We start from the raw sequence: 13,708 nt of genomic DNA on the forward strand, positions 1-13,708 counted from the left end.
GTTTCTGTTGTTCTTTAGATTTTTAACTTATGCTTTATGCATCAAGCTAATTAAGTAATGGTCCAGATAAGAAGGAAAGGACCAAAACGCAGTGAATACGTCGGAATGCAGAAAGGCGCTAACTTTACTATTGTCTCTACTAAGGTTCCGATTGGTTTAAACATCAACTTTTACGAAATCTTTGCAAAGCAGCATGTATACTAATCCCTTTTTTTCTATCCAACTTCCTTATAACAAAATCTCGTCTGAGTCTAAGTAACACAGAAATCGTATGTGCGGATCATGTAAAATTGTGAACATTTCTTGGCCATTGTTTGCAACTCTTGTGATTGGTCGAAATGTTTTAACACAAAAATACACCCTTTAAAAGTGGAGTTTAAATACATTTTCTTTCGTAAACAGCCTTTTTGTAGATTTATGCATTCTCTGCGTAAAAATGAAAACATTTCTATGTGAGGAAAGCGTATTGCGCCACAACAAAAGAATTAATTGCTTCCCTTCTTACCTAGACCATTACTTAAACTGGCAATGCTTTAGCAATTTATAATTACTAACTTAATGCTTAAAGGTTTTCATTTGTGCAAATTTTGATGATATTATAATTAGCTGCTAAAACATAATTGAACCATTAAAGAAGCCATGGCCTTAAACAAGGACAGCAAACTATATTTTAACAACTGAATTTTAGCTTACTATCAACAGCAATTTTAACCGCAGGTAATGTTTTTAAAAGTTTATAAGATTATATTAGTCTGTGACAATAAGAGTAAGTACGGAATTTGTGTTTGTTCTTAGACTGTAGATCTATGGTTTTGCGTTATCGCAAAAGTTATCGAATATATTAAACTCAAAGAAAGCTTACTTTTATATAGCTTGGAATGGCGGACTGACGGAATGATGGAACAGGATGGCGGAATACACAGAATATTCTAAAATATGGAATATATGGAATACTCTAAGACACGGAATTTACAGAATATTCTGTGTTTGATTTGAACTGGACTGACAAAAAAGCAGAGGCAAAGAATACTCGGTTGGTTTGAAATATTAAAAATTCACTGAATTTTCTTACTGCCGTACTCTATAGAGTACTCAAGTGTGACATCATAAAAATGAAATTTCTGAAATCATGGGATTTGTCAGGATATTCTGAAGGAACAATGTCGAAGAAGGCCTACTTGCCAAAAATGAGCACTTTGGGGCAAATTCTCTCTGAGATTGTAGCCAGTTATCCTTGGGTCGACCCGAAAAAAATTTGAAGGGTTTTATGGAGTTTTCTAAGTATAACCGGCTAACATTTCAGAGACAATTTGCCCCGAAATGCTCATTTTTGGCAAGTAGGCCTCTTGGACATTGTTCTTTCAGAATATCCTGACAAATCCCATAATTTCAGAAACCTAATTTTTATGACGTCATCACTTTAGTACTCTATAGACCCTTTAAGCCTGTAAGTCGTAATAGTGACCAACAGCAATTTTCTCCTAACGATATCCTTACATTGTCATGAGATGAGGTTATGAGAATTAATAAAATGATCACCTAAGAGAAAATACTTTAATCTTTGATCAAATTCTCTAAACTAATTCTTAAAGGAAATGTATAGAAATCAGTTTGGAGAATTTGTATGTGGATATTGGGGCTTAAAGGGTTAAATAATATGACGGTTTTGAAAGCTATCTTGACCGGTGAAGGGTCTCGTATAGGAATCTAATGTCAGATGATTTTCATAAAACGGCTGTTCAGACAAAAAAAAAAGAATTGTAAACTTAAGCTTCACAGCAAAGGATTGACTAACAATTGGGGCGTGCCTTTGCTTAAATTTCTCCGGAGGCTTGCTTTAGATTTTCCGTATATTTGTCTGTAATTTTTCCCGGGACTTTCTTACAGACAAATGTATAGGAAATTTTAAAACCATGGTTCTAGGTCTTCTAGCGCATGTAACGCCCTTAATTTTTTTCTAGTAGAATCCTTAGGAGTGAAGCTTTAATATACAATTCATACTTTTTTTAGAACATCCGTTTTAAGCGGAAATTATTCGACATTAGATTCTCATACAAACACCGTAATTTTTCCCGCGTTTGCCTATTCGTCAAAATCAGAGAGAACGGTCAATCGAGCAATACCTTCTCCATATTAGGGTTTTCTTTGGCGGGAAAAAGAAGAGTCCATGTTTTGATCTTTTCATCCATTGGCTGATAAAACAAATAACGAACACTTACCGAAACCATTTTTCAAGGTTATACGAAAATCGCCCTAGCGGTAGTTTGTTTCCCTCAAATGTCTCTAATTTCCGTATTAGCGGGGTGTCCGTAATCGCGTCCGTAAGGCGAGCGTTTACTCACTTGACTGTACCTGAATCGGGAGCCCCGCCAGGACCTGAAGCCTGAACGGGCAGAGCCTCTCCGCGTAAGCCTTTATAGGGAATACCCTCCCCCCCCCCGGCCGCCGCCGCCCCTGGGTTACAACTGCGACGTGGGCTCCTGTTATAACCCAGTTAGAGTAACATGATCATGGTCTCCTGCGTGGGAGGCTATGACGATGATATCTTCATTTGAAGAGGAGATTTTTTGCCAAAACGGAGACTTCTAGTCTGTATACAGACCCCCCCTCCCCTCCCTTCAGTAAAAATCGGATTTTTTCGGAGGGGAGGGGCGGGTCGCTACACAGGTTTGGAGACTTCTTAAGATGTTAACAAGTTGTGCAGTACCGCCTTCTTTCATCTCCATATATAATAGCGGAGCTCTCGCGCGCGAAGCGCGCAGCGGAGCACCATGGGTAAAGAAATGTGGTAAACTACCCATCCGAGAAAATTTGGTAATCACGTGACCGTACACCGACCGCCCGCCCGACCGTCCGTCCGCACCACAGGCATACCAATGTAAAATAATTCAATTAACAGGTATGGCAACCCAAATGCAACTCAAGGTTTTATTTGGAAAGAATTTGCATGGCCGCCCCGACTTTTAGGAAGAAAAAGACGACAACAAAGTCGTGTTTTTTTCGCCGTTATTCCAGAGAAAGAGCTAGAGCGAGTGATTAAAAACAAAAGAGACGAATTTTGTAGGAAGAAAAACATGAAAATTCAAAGCGGATGTGTGGCAATGAGAAATGCTGGCGGCCAGCAAAGTGTAAATAAGCGGCAGGGAAAAATAAAAGCGAACATGAACACAGGAGACAAAATGTTGAGTAAGCACATACGACAATTCCTCCATAAAAATAATGTGTAACTAGGAAGTTTGACGTTTTAGTCCTACAAAACAGCGCTGTAGTTGTGCAAAACAACGGCAACTGAAAGACAAAAAAGCGTGCTGCACGTGCAAATTTGTTTTTTTGCTAATTAGAAAAAAAGTGTGCTGCACGTGCAATTTGTTTTTTTTACTAATTAGATCTATTGATCTTGATGCTATTTTCATTGCCCTCCCCGTTTAGCATTTTACTAGATTTAATTTTTTTTGTTTACAACTATTATTGACCAGAGCTTCGCTTTTAGCCGTGGCTAAATCTATATATTAGCGGAGCTCTCGCGCGCGAAGCGCGCAGCGGAGCACCATGGGTAACAAAATGTGGTAAACTACCCATCCGAGAAAATTTGGTAATCACGTGACCGTACACCGACCGTCCGTCCGCACCACAGGCATACCAACGCAAAATTTCGGGTAGTCTGTGGTGAGGGTTTTTTGGCGCGAAAACGAATGGCAACCCGCGTTTTGTGAAGCATAAACAACTTAGAAGTTCAGGAAAGTCATCTCAGAACAAAAAGAAATTTTTCGTGTCGGTTGACATTTTTTATACATCCGTATTTTCTACATTATCTATTTATTATGCCCTCTAGTTTGGAGTATAGAGATAAAGAGAGGCAGAGAAAACGAGAAAGTAGGCGGCAACCAAGCCAAGCTCAACGAGAGAGAGAGCGACAGAGAGCTAGAGAAACGCTAACTGTGGAGAAAGGAGGCGAAACTGGTCTGACGAGCAACGGGAGAGGGAGCAAGAAAGAAACAGAGAAAGGAGGCGCAATTTTACTGACAAGCAACGGGAGAAAGAGCAGGAAGGGGACAGAGAAAGGAGGCGCAATTTTACTGATGAGCAACGGGAGAGAGAACAAGAAAGGGATAGAGAAAGGAGGCGCAATTTTACTGATGAGCAACGGGAGAGAGAACAAGAAAGGGATAGAGAAAGGAGGCGCAATTTTACTGATGAGCAACGGGAGAGAGAACAGGAAAGGGACAGAGAAAGGAGGAAACATTTTACTGAGGAGCAACGCGAGAGAGAGCAAGAGAGAAACAGAGAAAGGAGGCAAAATTTTACTGACGAACAACTGGAGAATGAACGAGAGAGAGCAAGAGAAAATAGACGCCTAATAAGCGACGAGCGGCGACGAAGGGAGCGAGAGACAGCAAGGGAAAACAGGCGTCGTCTAAACGAAAACGAACGAGAAGGAGGAGAAGGTGAGCGAATTTTTGCCGAGGTTAGCTTTCTGTTATATGAATCGGGGATTTTACGAAAACAGAGGTAGCTTTTGTTTTGTTTGTTAATCAATAACCTCTTTGTAATTGCATCAGTTTTTTTGGACCAATCACCACACGTCATTTGTTGTCACGCAGTCTAGAGTTGATACCTTTTATCATCCATTGAAGTTGACCTGTGTCCTCCAAGTTCGTTGAAGAGAAACGATATGATTGAAATTTCACAGACAGTCGCGTCCAAGATAAAATTATAGAGTAACCTTATAATTCGTGCTCCTCGGTGTATTTTCGTTGTTTCTGGCGCGGAAAATAAGGTAATCTTAACTTGTATTAATGAAATTTTATCGAAAATTATAACCATTGCCATGTGTCCGATGCATCGCTGAATAAATGATAACTCCTTATGTAAATTTTAGGCGACTCTGGCCTCTGTGACAAGTTAAAATGATTCAGTGTTAGAGGATTGTAAATTATACGGTCTGTGAAAGCGTTGTTATGTTTTCTGAAAAGAGAGCAGAGAGCACCTTGAATTTGAAGATTTTCAATGTCTGTTGAAAGAGCGTTTTGGTGCAGATTGTTCGAGCTTACCTCTATTTGTTTTATTCAGGGTAAACAGAATTTGAAGGATCTATTCTCCCTCTTGTAATTGAAATAACTTTTATTATTTTACTATAAATCTAGGCTTTTCCATTTTGTAGATACCTATCTTCGAGTGTTTAAGAATATATATGGAGATCTATGTAAATAAGGAGGGCAGCCAGGGTTAGAAATTATTTTTGAATGTTGACAGGCCAAACAAATTTAAGCTCGGTCATGTCTAGTTACTAACCGGTCAAAATAAATTATTACCTGCCAAACAAATTTTAGCTCGGTCATGTCTAGTTACTAACCGGTCAAAATAAATTATTACCTGCCAAACAAATTTTAGCTCGGACCGGTCAAAAGACAGTAAAAACTCGTGGGTAAGAACCTGGATTTTCCCATTGCATTAACAGGTACGTTCTTACAAAAATAGTTATTGGCAAAAAATTTGTCTATTTTTCTAAAATGAAAAGGTTCTTATTTTCTGAAGGAAAAAAACATTGTGGCTTATGTCTCCCAAAGAGGTTCACCTGAATATTTTCCAGGTGTATAGAATTTTTTTTATAGATCTGAGAAAATAAAGATGTGTGTCAAATATTGGGCTAAACAGGTTCTTGTATAGAGGGGGCCTAATTATAACTGGCAAGTTTAGCCTAACAGGTTCCTAAAAACCAGGTTCTTAGTCACAGCTAGGTTTTTACTGTATTGAAGACATTGTACTTTGCAGTAATAGCCAAATTAAGACAAAAATTATGTGATCATAAATGCTCAAAAACTCCTTGTGTTGAGAGATGGGGAAATATTATAAACCAGTTTTGAGTGTGGTTATCAAGTTGTTCATTCATTGGAGGGTACAGTGTAGTAAACAATATTTCCAGGAATATTGTCAAGCTCAGCTCGTTTATTCTTAAAAACAATTCCCCATAAGAGTTAAACCAGAAATCACAACTTTTGGCTCAGTATTGTTCTGACATGTTTTCTTTGAACAATAGGTGTATGAAGGGGTGAGGGAAAATTCTTGCCCAACTAAAGATTTTATCTTATCTTCTTAGCCATGGAAGAACATGAAAGTCAGGTCCTCCAGGTTGAATGTAGCATGGAATGCTCTCTGCTTGGTGAACAAGAGCAAAGTCACTCAGCAGGTACTGATATAGTTCATGGTAGATGGTATTTATTATAGAATTGCATAATTGAGTAAAATCACGCATTCTGATTGGTTAACGAAGAGAGGTATTCAGTGTGGAATTGCGAGTTGAAAATGAGGCTAAGGGATGTTTTTTGGCATCTACGTAACAACTATCGTCAAATATTGTAACACAACAACTGCAAAAAAGGTTTTCTACAATGTCATTTTAAAATGTTTTCAAAATCATTGTCACCTTTTGTATATCCTTTCTTAACATACTGTAATGTCGCCTGGTCCTCCACCTACTGTTCCAACCTAAACTGTATTTACCTTTTGCAAAAGCGTCTAGCGCGGCTCATAACAAAAGCTCACTATCTAGCAAATACCACCCCTTTGTTTAGCCAGCTTAAAGTCCTTGACATATTTAGTATTAATTCATTTTCTGTCACTACTTTTATGTATTCTTATCACCATAATCTTTTGCCTAGTAGCTTTCGTGACTTGTTCTTAAGTAGTAATCAAGTCCATCAATACCAAAATTCAACTGGCCTCTCAGTATAGACCTCATTTTTGTAGATCAAATATAAAGCAATTCAGCATCCTTTACTGAGGACCTAAAATCTGGAATTCGTTGCCTGTTTCACTAATTAGCTCTCCTTCTACATTTGTTGTTAAAAAAATTTAAAGAGTTATCTCACTGATAGCCGATCTGTCGCTTAATTTTCTGATCTTGCTCACTCTGTACTCAGCCATGAATTTAGTTCTCTAGGTAGTTGAAGGAAGCCTATTAACATAAGCTTCAAGCTTCGTTAGACTTCCTTGTCACATTAATTTTATAATTTAATTACCCCCCTTTGTTTATGTTGTATAAGGTTTTGTGAGTGACTAAATAAATAAATAGTTAAAAACAAACAAAAGCATTTTTTAAAGTGATCCGGAGGTTCTTCCTTGTTTTGAACTAAACTACAAATTCTTGGAGAGGTATAAAAAACCCCTTTCGCTAGTGACAATGAGAAAACAAGAAAATCCTGTGAACACAGCCCAGAAAATGGCAAGCCAAATTCAAACAAACAAAACCGAGAAGCGACAATGGAGGAAGTGCCAGGGTCAATTGTCACATATACAGAAGAAGAAATGAATACCTTCAAAGATCACATTGTCCCTGAAAACATGAAAAAGAGTGCGCCACTTGCATTCATCCTGAATCGTGGTACTTAGAAAAGTACAAAACAGAGCTGAACTTGAACAGCATTTTAAAAACATTTCAAGGTACTTACCTTATATCAATCGCAACGTTAAACTTTCAGTGCTTTGCCTTGGACACTTCATTTCTTTCAGTTTTGCTACCGAAGAGGTAAAAGGTGTAAATTATTTTCCTTCGCGAGCAAATGACCAATTTGAAAAAGGATGTTATAGATAACCGGCTTGTAAATTCAGTGAAATACCTCTATTTATCCTTACAAGTAGTGTGAAGCTTGTTCATGTGTAAAAAAGTTTGAAAACAAATGTAAAAACAAGCACAAGGTACAAAAAAAGTTGTCAAAGGTTCAAACGTGTATGACTGACCTTGCTTCCTATTCGCTAACACAATGACAGGTTTGACATTTGACTTTGAAATAGCTTTCTGGGGCGCGCGCCCAGGATAAAAACAAACAATATTATTGGTGTTTTCTTTTTTTTTCTGATTTTTATTTGATTATGCAATTCAAGGAAAATCCATTACCTGACTCATGAATTCCACGTTAAATTGCACTTGAAAACCGATATCGGTTTTCGTGTGCAATTTAACGTGGAATTCCCTCATCAGGTAATGAATTTTCCAATAAAACTTAATAATATACAAGGAAAAAAATTTCTTGAATCAGATTGGCTTAGAGCAGTGCAGTCTTTAGTAAACACAGTACAAAAACAAGGAAATAAAGTGCAAATTTCTCAGAGAATGAAAACCTGTGATTGGCTAATAAACAATCAGTGTTCTCCAGAAGCGCGGGCAACTGGCAGTATCACTGGGAACTCTTTTCCAAAGTGCCAGCTACTCTTATGAGTCAAAACATAAAAAAAAACTGTCTGTAACTTTTATCTTGAATTTTTCGTAAGTTCCATTTTTTTCCGCGAAGGATAAAACAGCACCCGAAGCAAATCGTGTTAATTCATTTCTTAGAATACTAGAACATGCAATTTCATCGGGAAAATAACAAACAAACAAAAAAGCCACAAGAGCTTGTTTGAAAGTTTATCGAAAAACACATGAAAATACATGGAACTAAAGTGCCTTGAACAGCTACAAAAGAAGACAGGTGTTGTTTATTCATGGTTGCGAAGCCACTCGCTGAGGCACTTGCCGATAGATAACTGTGGCTTGTTTATCCGACATGAAGAATATAAATCACAAGCAACCAGAATACAGGCTATGCAGCCATTCACTACAGCAATCGAGGTGTCAGTAAAGCTTCTTTTCTTGTTCAGCAAAACCAGCTTGTGGCTTCAAACAACGCCACAACAAGCGACCAAGGTAATAGTTTTTCTCCGTTGTTCTTACTTTTGTAACTGCTCCAAAAATCCAAATTCACAGTAATTTTGATGGCTGTTAAGAATTATTTTTCTTCACATTATCTGCCAGGTTTTTTTAGCTGTCCCGCTGTGTAAAATCCTAGAATCTCGATGAGTTTTTAAAAGTGTTCATCTTTACAATGTTTTGATTTTTCATTCATCCAGTCCAGGCGAGCCGGTTCACGCGTTGACAGTTCTGATAGACATGTGACATGTGAATAGCGGAACTCCCTTGTCTTTTCTGGTTTGTTCTAACAAGATTCAAAGGGATTTTGTGGGCGTTTTTAATAAAATAATTATTCCACTTGCGCTTGTTGGATGAGATGATTATTGCCAACTCGGCGTTATGCGTCTCGTTGGCTATTTACCATCTCATATCCAACGTGCCCTCGTGGAATAATTGTTAATTATAAAATAACTAAGATAGTACGTGCATTCTGTCTGATTGGTTAAAAACCAATAGTTTATTGTTCCGGTAAAATCATAGAAAACTGAAACATGCTTTAAGGTTATTTTATAAAAGTAAAAGACCACATTTTCTAAAGGTTTGCTGGTGTGATAACCCACTTGGGATGTTGGGAGAAGAGTGGAAAAGCTTGTAAACCACCAGCTTAACTACTCAGATCTCTGGGCCTCATGCCCCCAAACCCCCCCTTAGATACGGTACTCTCGCTTTACCAGCACTTGGTGTCAGGCACCAGTTACTTTTCATTGGGAGCTGGCTACTCTAAAACTTCTGGAGAACACTGAACAATAGAAATATATAAGAACCAATGAGCCTCAGGTGTCACAATCTGCTTGTTTATCTTCTTAGCCATGGAGGAACATGAAAGTCAGGTCCTCCAGGTTGAATGTAGCATGGAATGCTCTCTGCTTGGTGAACAAGAGCAAAGTCAATCAGCAGGTACTGATATAGTTCATGGTAGATGGTATTTATTATAAAACTTAATAATATACATGGAAAAATTTCTTTAATGAGATTGGCTTAGAGCAGTGCAGTTTTTAGTAAACACAGTAAAAGAAACAAGGAAACATAATGCAAAAATAAGGAAATAAAGTGCAAATTTCTCAGAGAATGAAAACCTGTGAACAATCAGTGTTCTCCAGAAGCGCAGGCGACTGGTGGTTTCGCTGGCTACTCTTATGACTCAAAACAGTAAAAAAAAACTGTCTGTACCTTTTATCTTGAATTTTTCAGAAGGTCCTAAAAGAAACAAAAACAATAACTTGTCGTACAAAAAGCTCTTTGGTGTATGACAATTTGCCTTTTGCTAATGGTATTATCGATATATTTACTGAATGATTTTTGATGAGACATTGCCAGATAATATTTTTAATTATAAAATTACTAAGATAGTACATGCATTCTGATTGGTTAAAAACCAATAGTTTATTGTGCTGGTAATCTCATAGTAAACTGAAACATGCTTTAAAGTTATTTTATAAAAGTAAAAGACCACATTTTCTATGGATTTACCAGCATGATAACTCACTTGGTTCTTGGGAGAACTCTGGAAAAGCTTGTAAATCACGAGCAAAACTTCTCAGATCTCTGGGCTTAATGCCCCCAAACCCCTCCCTTAGATACAGTACTCTCGCTTTATCAGTGCTTGGTGTCAGGCACCAGTTTCTTTGCTTTGGGAGCTGGCTACTCTAAAACTTCTGGATAACACTGAACAATAGAAATATATAAGAACCAATCAGCCTCAGGTGTCACAATCTGCTTGCCCAACTTATTAAGATTATATCTTATCTTCTTAGCCATAGAAGAACATGAAAGTGAAGTCCTCCAACTTGAATGTAGCATGGAAAGCTCTCTGCCAGGTGAACAAGAGCAAAGTCATTCAGCAGGTACTGATATACCGGTAGTTGTTTATGGTAGATGGTATTTTATTATGAAAGTTAATAATATACATGAAAAAATTTCTCTGTGAATTTGATTGGCTTAGAGCAGTGTACTTTTTAGTAAACACAATGCAAAAACAAGGAAACATAATGCAAAAAGAAAGAAATATAATGCAAATTTATCAGAGAATGAAAAACTGTGATTGGGCTAATAAACAATAGAAATTTATCAGAACTAATTAAGTGCCACAATTTGCTGGTGGGAAGCATGTATACTTTTAAAACTTCCCCCTTTTTGGTGTAATTAATTATGCTCTGTTGTCTTACCTAAGTAATCTTTCCTTTTTCTTGTAACACTTTTTTTTCTCAATATTTTATTTTATGAATTTACCTGATTATTTTTATTTATTTATTCATTGTGGGTTGTTTTGTTTTCATTTTTGTAACCAAGATTTTGAAATAAATAAAGGTGTGGGTGGGCGTGTGTGTGTAACAAATAAGAATGTTAAAACTTTCATATATATATTTTTTACATGGACTCAAAAGAGCAGCTATATAATCAGTGATTTTGTTACCTCTGCATTCTATCTATGTTCCTGACGCATAAAAATCGCCAAAGACATAAAATAATTCATGGATATATCGATCTGAACGTGTGTATTTGTAGAAATATCCCGTACGTGTAATTTCTGTGGCAGTTATGGTTGTTGTTTAGTGATGCATATTTGTTTTAGCCTTTGTTGACTTCTGCTTTAAAATAGAAGAACTATATTTTAATTTCAGTATACTATAATACAGAGTTTTGGAGTGTGTCTTCAGATTAACTGTCTGCGGCTGGTACATAAAGGCCCAAACATTTTCCATTTTGGACTCATTTTTTTTAACTGGGACTCATTGGTTCTGGACTGGGACTCATGATTTCTCACAAGGTGAGTCCCAGAATTCATCATATTTATTTGTAACAAAAACACTGTATAATTCATTGATTAGACCTGTTGTCGTGTAATATAAGTGTTGTTGTTGTGGTAAACATGACAAGTCATCATGTCTGTACTTAATTCTCCATGACTGGATTGTAGGATTTTTGTTCTGTTTGTATTTGATCGTGCATTATTATTATGGGAAAACTTACCTTAGGGTTGTATTACTTTGACTAGAACAAAGTTAAAATACATTGAATTCTCATAGAGATAATTATTTTTTGGATTATAATAGTGAGTTCATTGGTTGGGTCACTCCCATTATATTTGATGACTGATTTATGAAATATCAGCACTTAGAAAATGATTGTCAAGGTTGTTGTATTATCTGAAGTTTCAAAAGTAGAAATATTGTGTATTTTCTATTTGAAATCAGGTTTTGAGAACGCTTCCACAGATACAGCTTTATAATAGTAATTCTTGTACAGTTATACAAGCATGCAGTACTAGGGTGCGAAGAAAAGGAGGTCAGTTTTGTGCTTGTCCTTCGGGAAGACTGTAGCTTGCATCTGTTAGCCCAAGAATCACAACTCTATTATCCCTCAGGCAAGATAAAAAATAGAATCCACTAGCCCCATAGCTTATATGAATTGTGTAGTTGGTTAATACAAATAATTCATTTACTAGGAGAAGAGTTGGAACGACACACTCCTGCAGTAGAAAATGGCCCAATTGAGGGAGCAAGCAACGTGCAGGAATCACAGCAACCTCTTCCAGAAGTAAATAATAGTAGCCACTTAGAAGATGACCACCTAATTGCTAGAGCAAGGGTAGTTGGTGTGGACTATGAGTTTGCAAAACATGATACCCCCGCCCTTTTGAGCGGCTAATACGGGGCGAGATCTTGTAAAGATCTTCAAAAATGCCTCGGGGGACCGGGAACCCTCTTTTTTGTCCAGCAACTTGTCTTATTTAAGAGTAGGATGACAAGACAAATAAATATAGTAAGTAAGATAGGGGGACATTTGAGAACAACTAAACTAAATGAACTACAATACAGTGGAACCCCGTTAATGCGACCACCGTTGGGCCATAAAATCCTGGTCGTAATAACGAGGTGGTCGCATTAACGGGGTCTTCAAAATAATAAAATGACTCAATGGTTTTTACGTCTGGTTTGAAAGAATATGGCCGTAATAACGAGGTGGTCTTAAGGCGGGGTTCCACTGTAGTATAGAAACCTGCAAGAACCTGCACTTTCCCAAATTAGTGAATATGGGAATCAGCTAAAATAAAAGCTTTTAGGTTGTTTTTACGTTGTAGCTAATGCCAAAATTTTATTTACTTGAATCCAGTCTATTCCTTTTTCCCTCCAACAACAATGATATATTAAGAAACATTGTTATTATAGCTGGAAATTTCTTTCCAACCATGTGCACACTCATTGGTTATTTCAATGTCACTTGACATCTAACAATGAAACTTTTTGGTGCCAGTATTCTCTAAGCAGGCAACATCGCAAAAATCATTCACATCAGGGGGTAACAGTGCACTATTACCCGTGAATGACCAACAACTGACATTCCAGGGAGGTTTAATGAATTTCCATGCAGCTATAAATTTTTTAAAATATTAACATCACAAATCACTTAAAGACTTGGCCCATGGGAAACAGTTAATTTTTATTTTCCAAGAATCTAAATATTTCCCAGCACCATTCTCATTAGTTACTTCGAGGTCACATGACATCTAACTGTTTCCCACCACAATCTCTGAGGAATTGCCAGGCTAATTGACCAGCTGCTGTGGAAATTGGAGAATGACTATATGAATGGTTAGGTACGTTAGGTACAGTGCCAAAGTTGCATTGATAACTGTGGTGATCTTCCCTGAATTTATTTCTTCATTCTGCATTTCCAGTATATGAAATTAATGTATTTATTATACCATATATAACTTTGTTGTGTGAATTCACCTTGGATAAGTTAATCTTTTCTTGTGCTGTTTTTAAGTTATAGAGTTTTAGTTTTAGTTTCAACTTTTAAGACCTTTTTCTTTCCTGCTCTTTTATCTAACTGCGTTGTACTTTTTTCGTAGTTTTCTTTGACTCCTCTTCTTTCTTTGTCGGGAGTGGGTTGCGGCTACACGTAGGCTAGACTACATCCCGATACCGACTGGGGGGTATCAGTATTTGCAACGAGGTTATATCGTATTGTGTACCA

General features: G+C 37.2%; 2 protein-coding genes across 2 annotated transcripts in view; both read left to right on the forward strand.

Annotated features, from left to right (window-relative positions):
* LOC140932632 (G-protein coupled receptor 157-like) overlaps positions 1-861 on the forward strand; it is a 4,428-nt gene extending 3,567 nt beyond the window's left edge. Inside the window, exon 3 of the mRNA XM_073382149.1 lies at positions 1-861. This exon is cut by the window's left edge and continues 831 nt beyond it. The gene's annotated coding sequence lies outside the window, so the exon portion shown is untranslated.
* A 2,213-nt stretch (positions 862-3,074) lies between these two features.
* LOC140934266 (uncharacterized) lies at positions 3,075-12,655 on the forward strand. The gene is made up of 6 exons (XM_073383925.1): positions 3,075-3,128; positions 4,028-4,445; positions 6,098-6,187; positions 9,536-9,625; positions 10,483-10,572; positions 12,174-12,655. The coding sequence occupies exons 1-6, from the start codon at positions 3,075-3,077 to the stop codon at positions 12,374-12,376; spliced, it is 945 nt and encodes a 314-aa protein (XP_073240026.1). The 3' UTR covers positions 12,377-12,655.
* Positions 12,656-13,708: the final 1,053 nt, after the last annotated feature.

The sequence above is a fragment of the Porites lutea genome, chromosome 4, assembly GCF_958299795.1.
Source record: "Porites lutea chromosome 4, jaPorLute2.1, whole genome shotgun sequence".
Classification (NCBI taxonomy): domain Eukaryota; kingdom Metazoa; phylum Cnidaria; class Anthozoa; order Scleractinia; family Poritidae; genus Porites; species Porites lutea.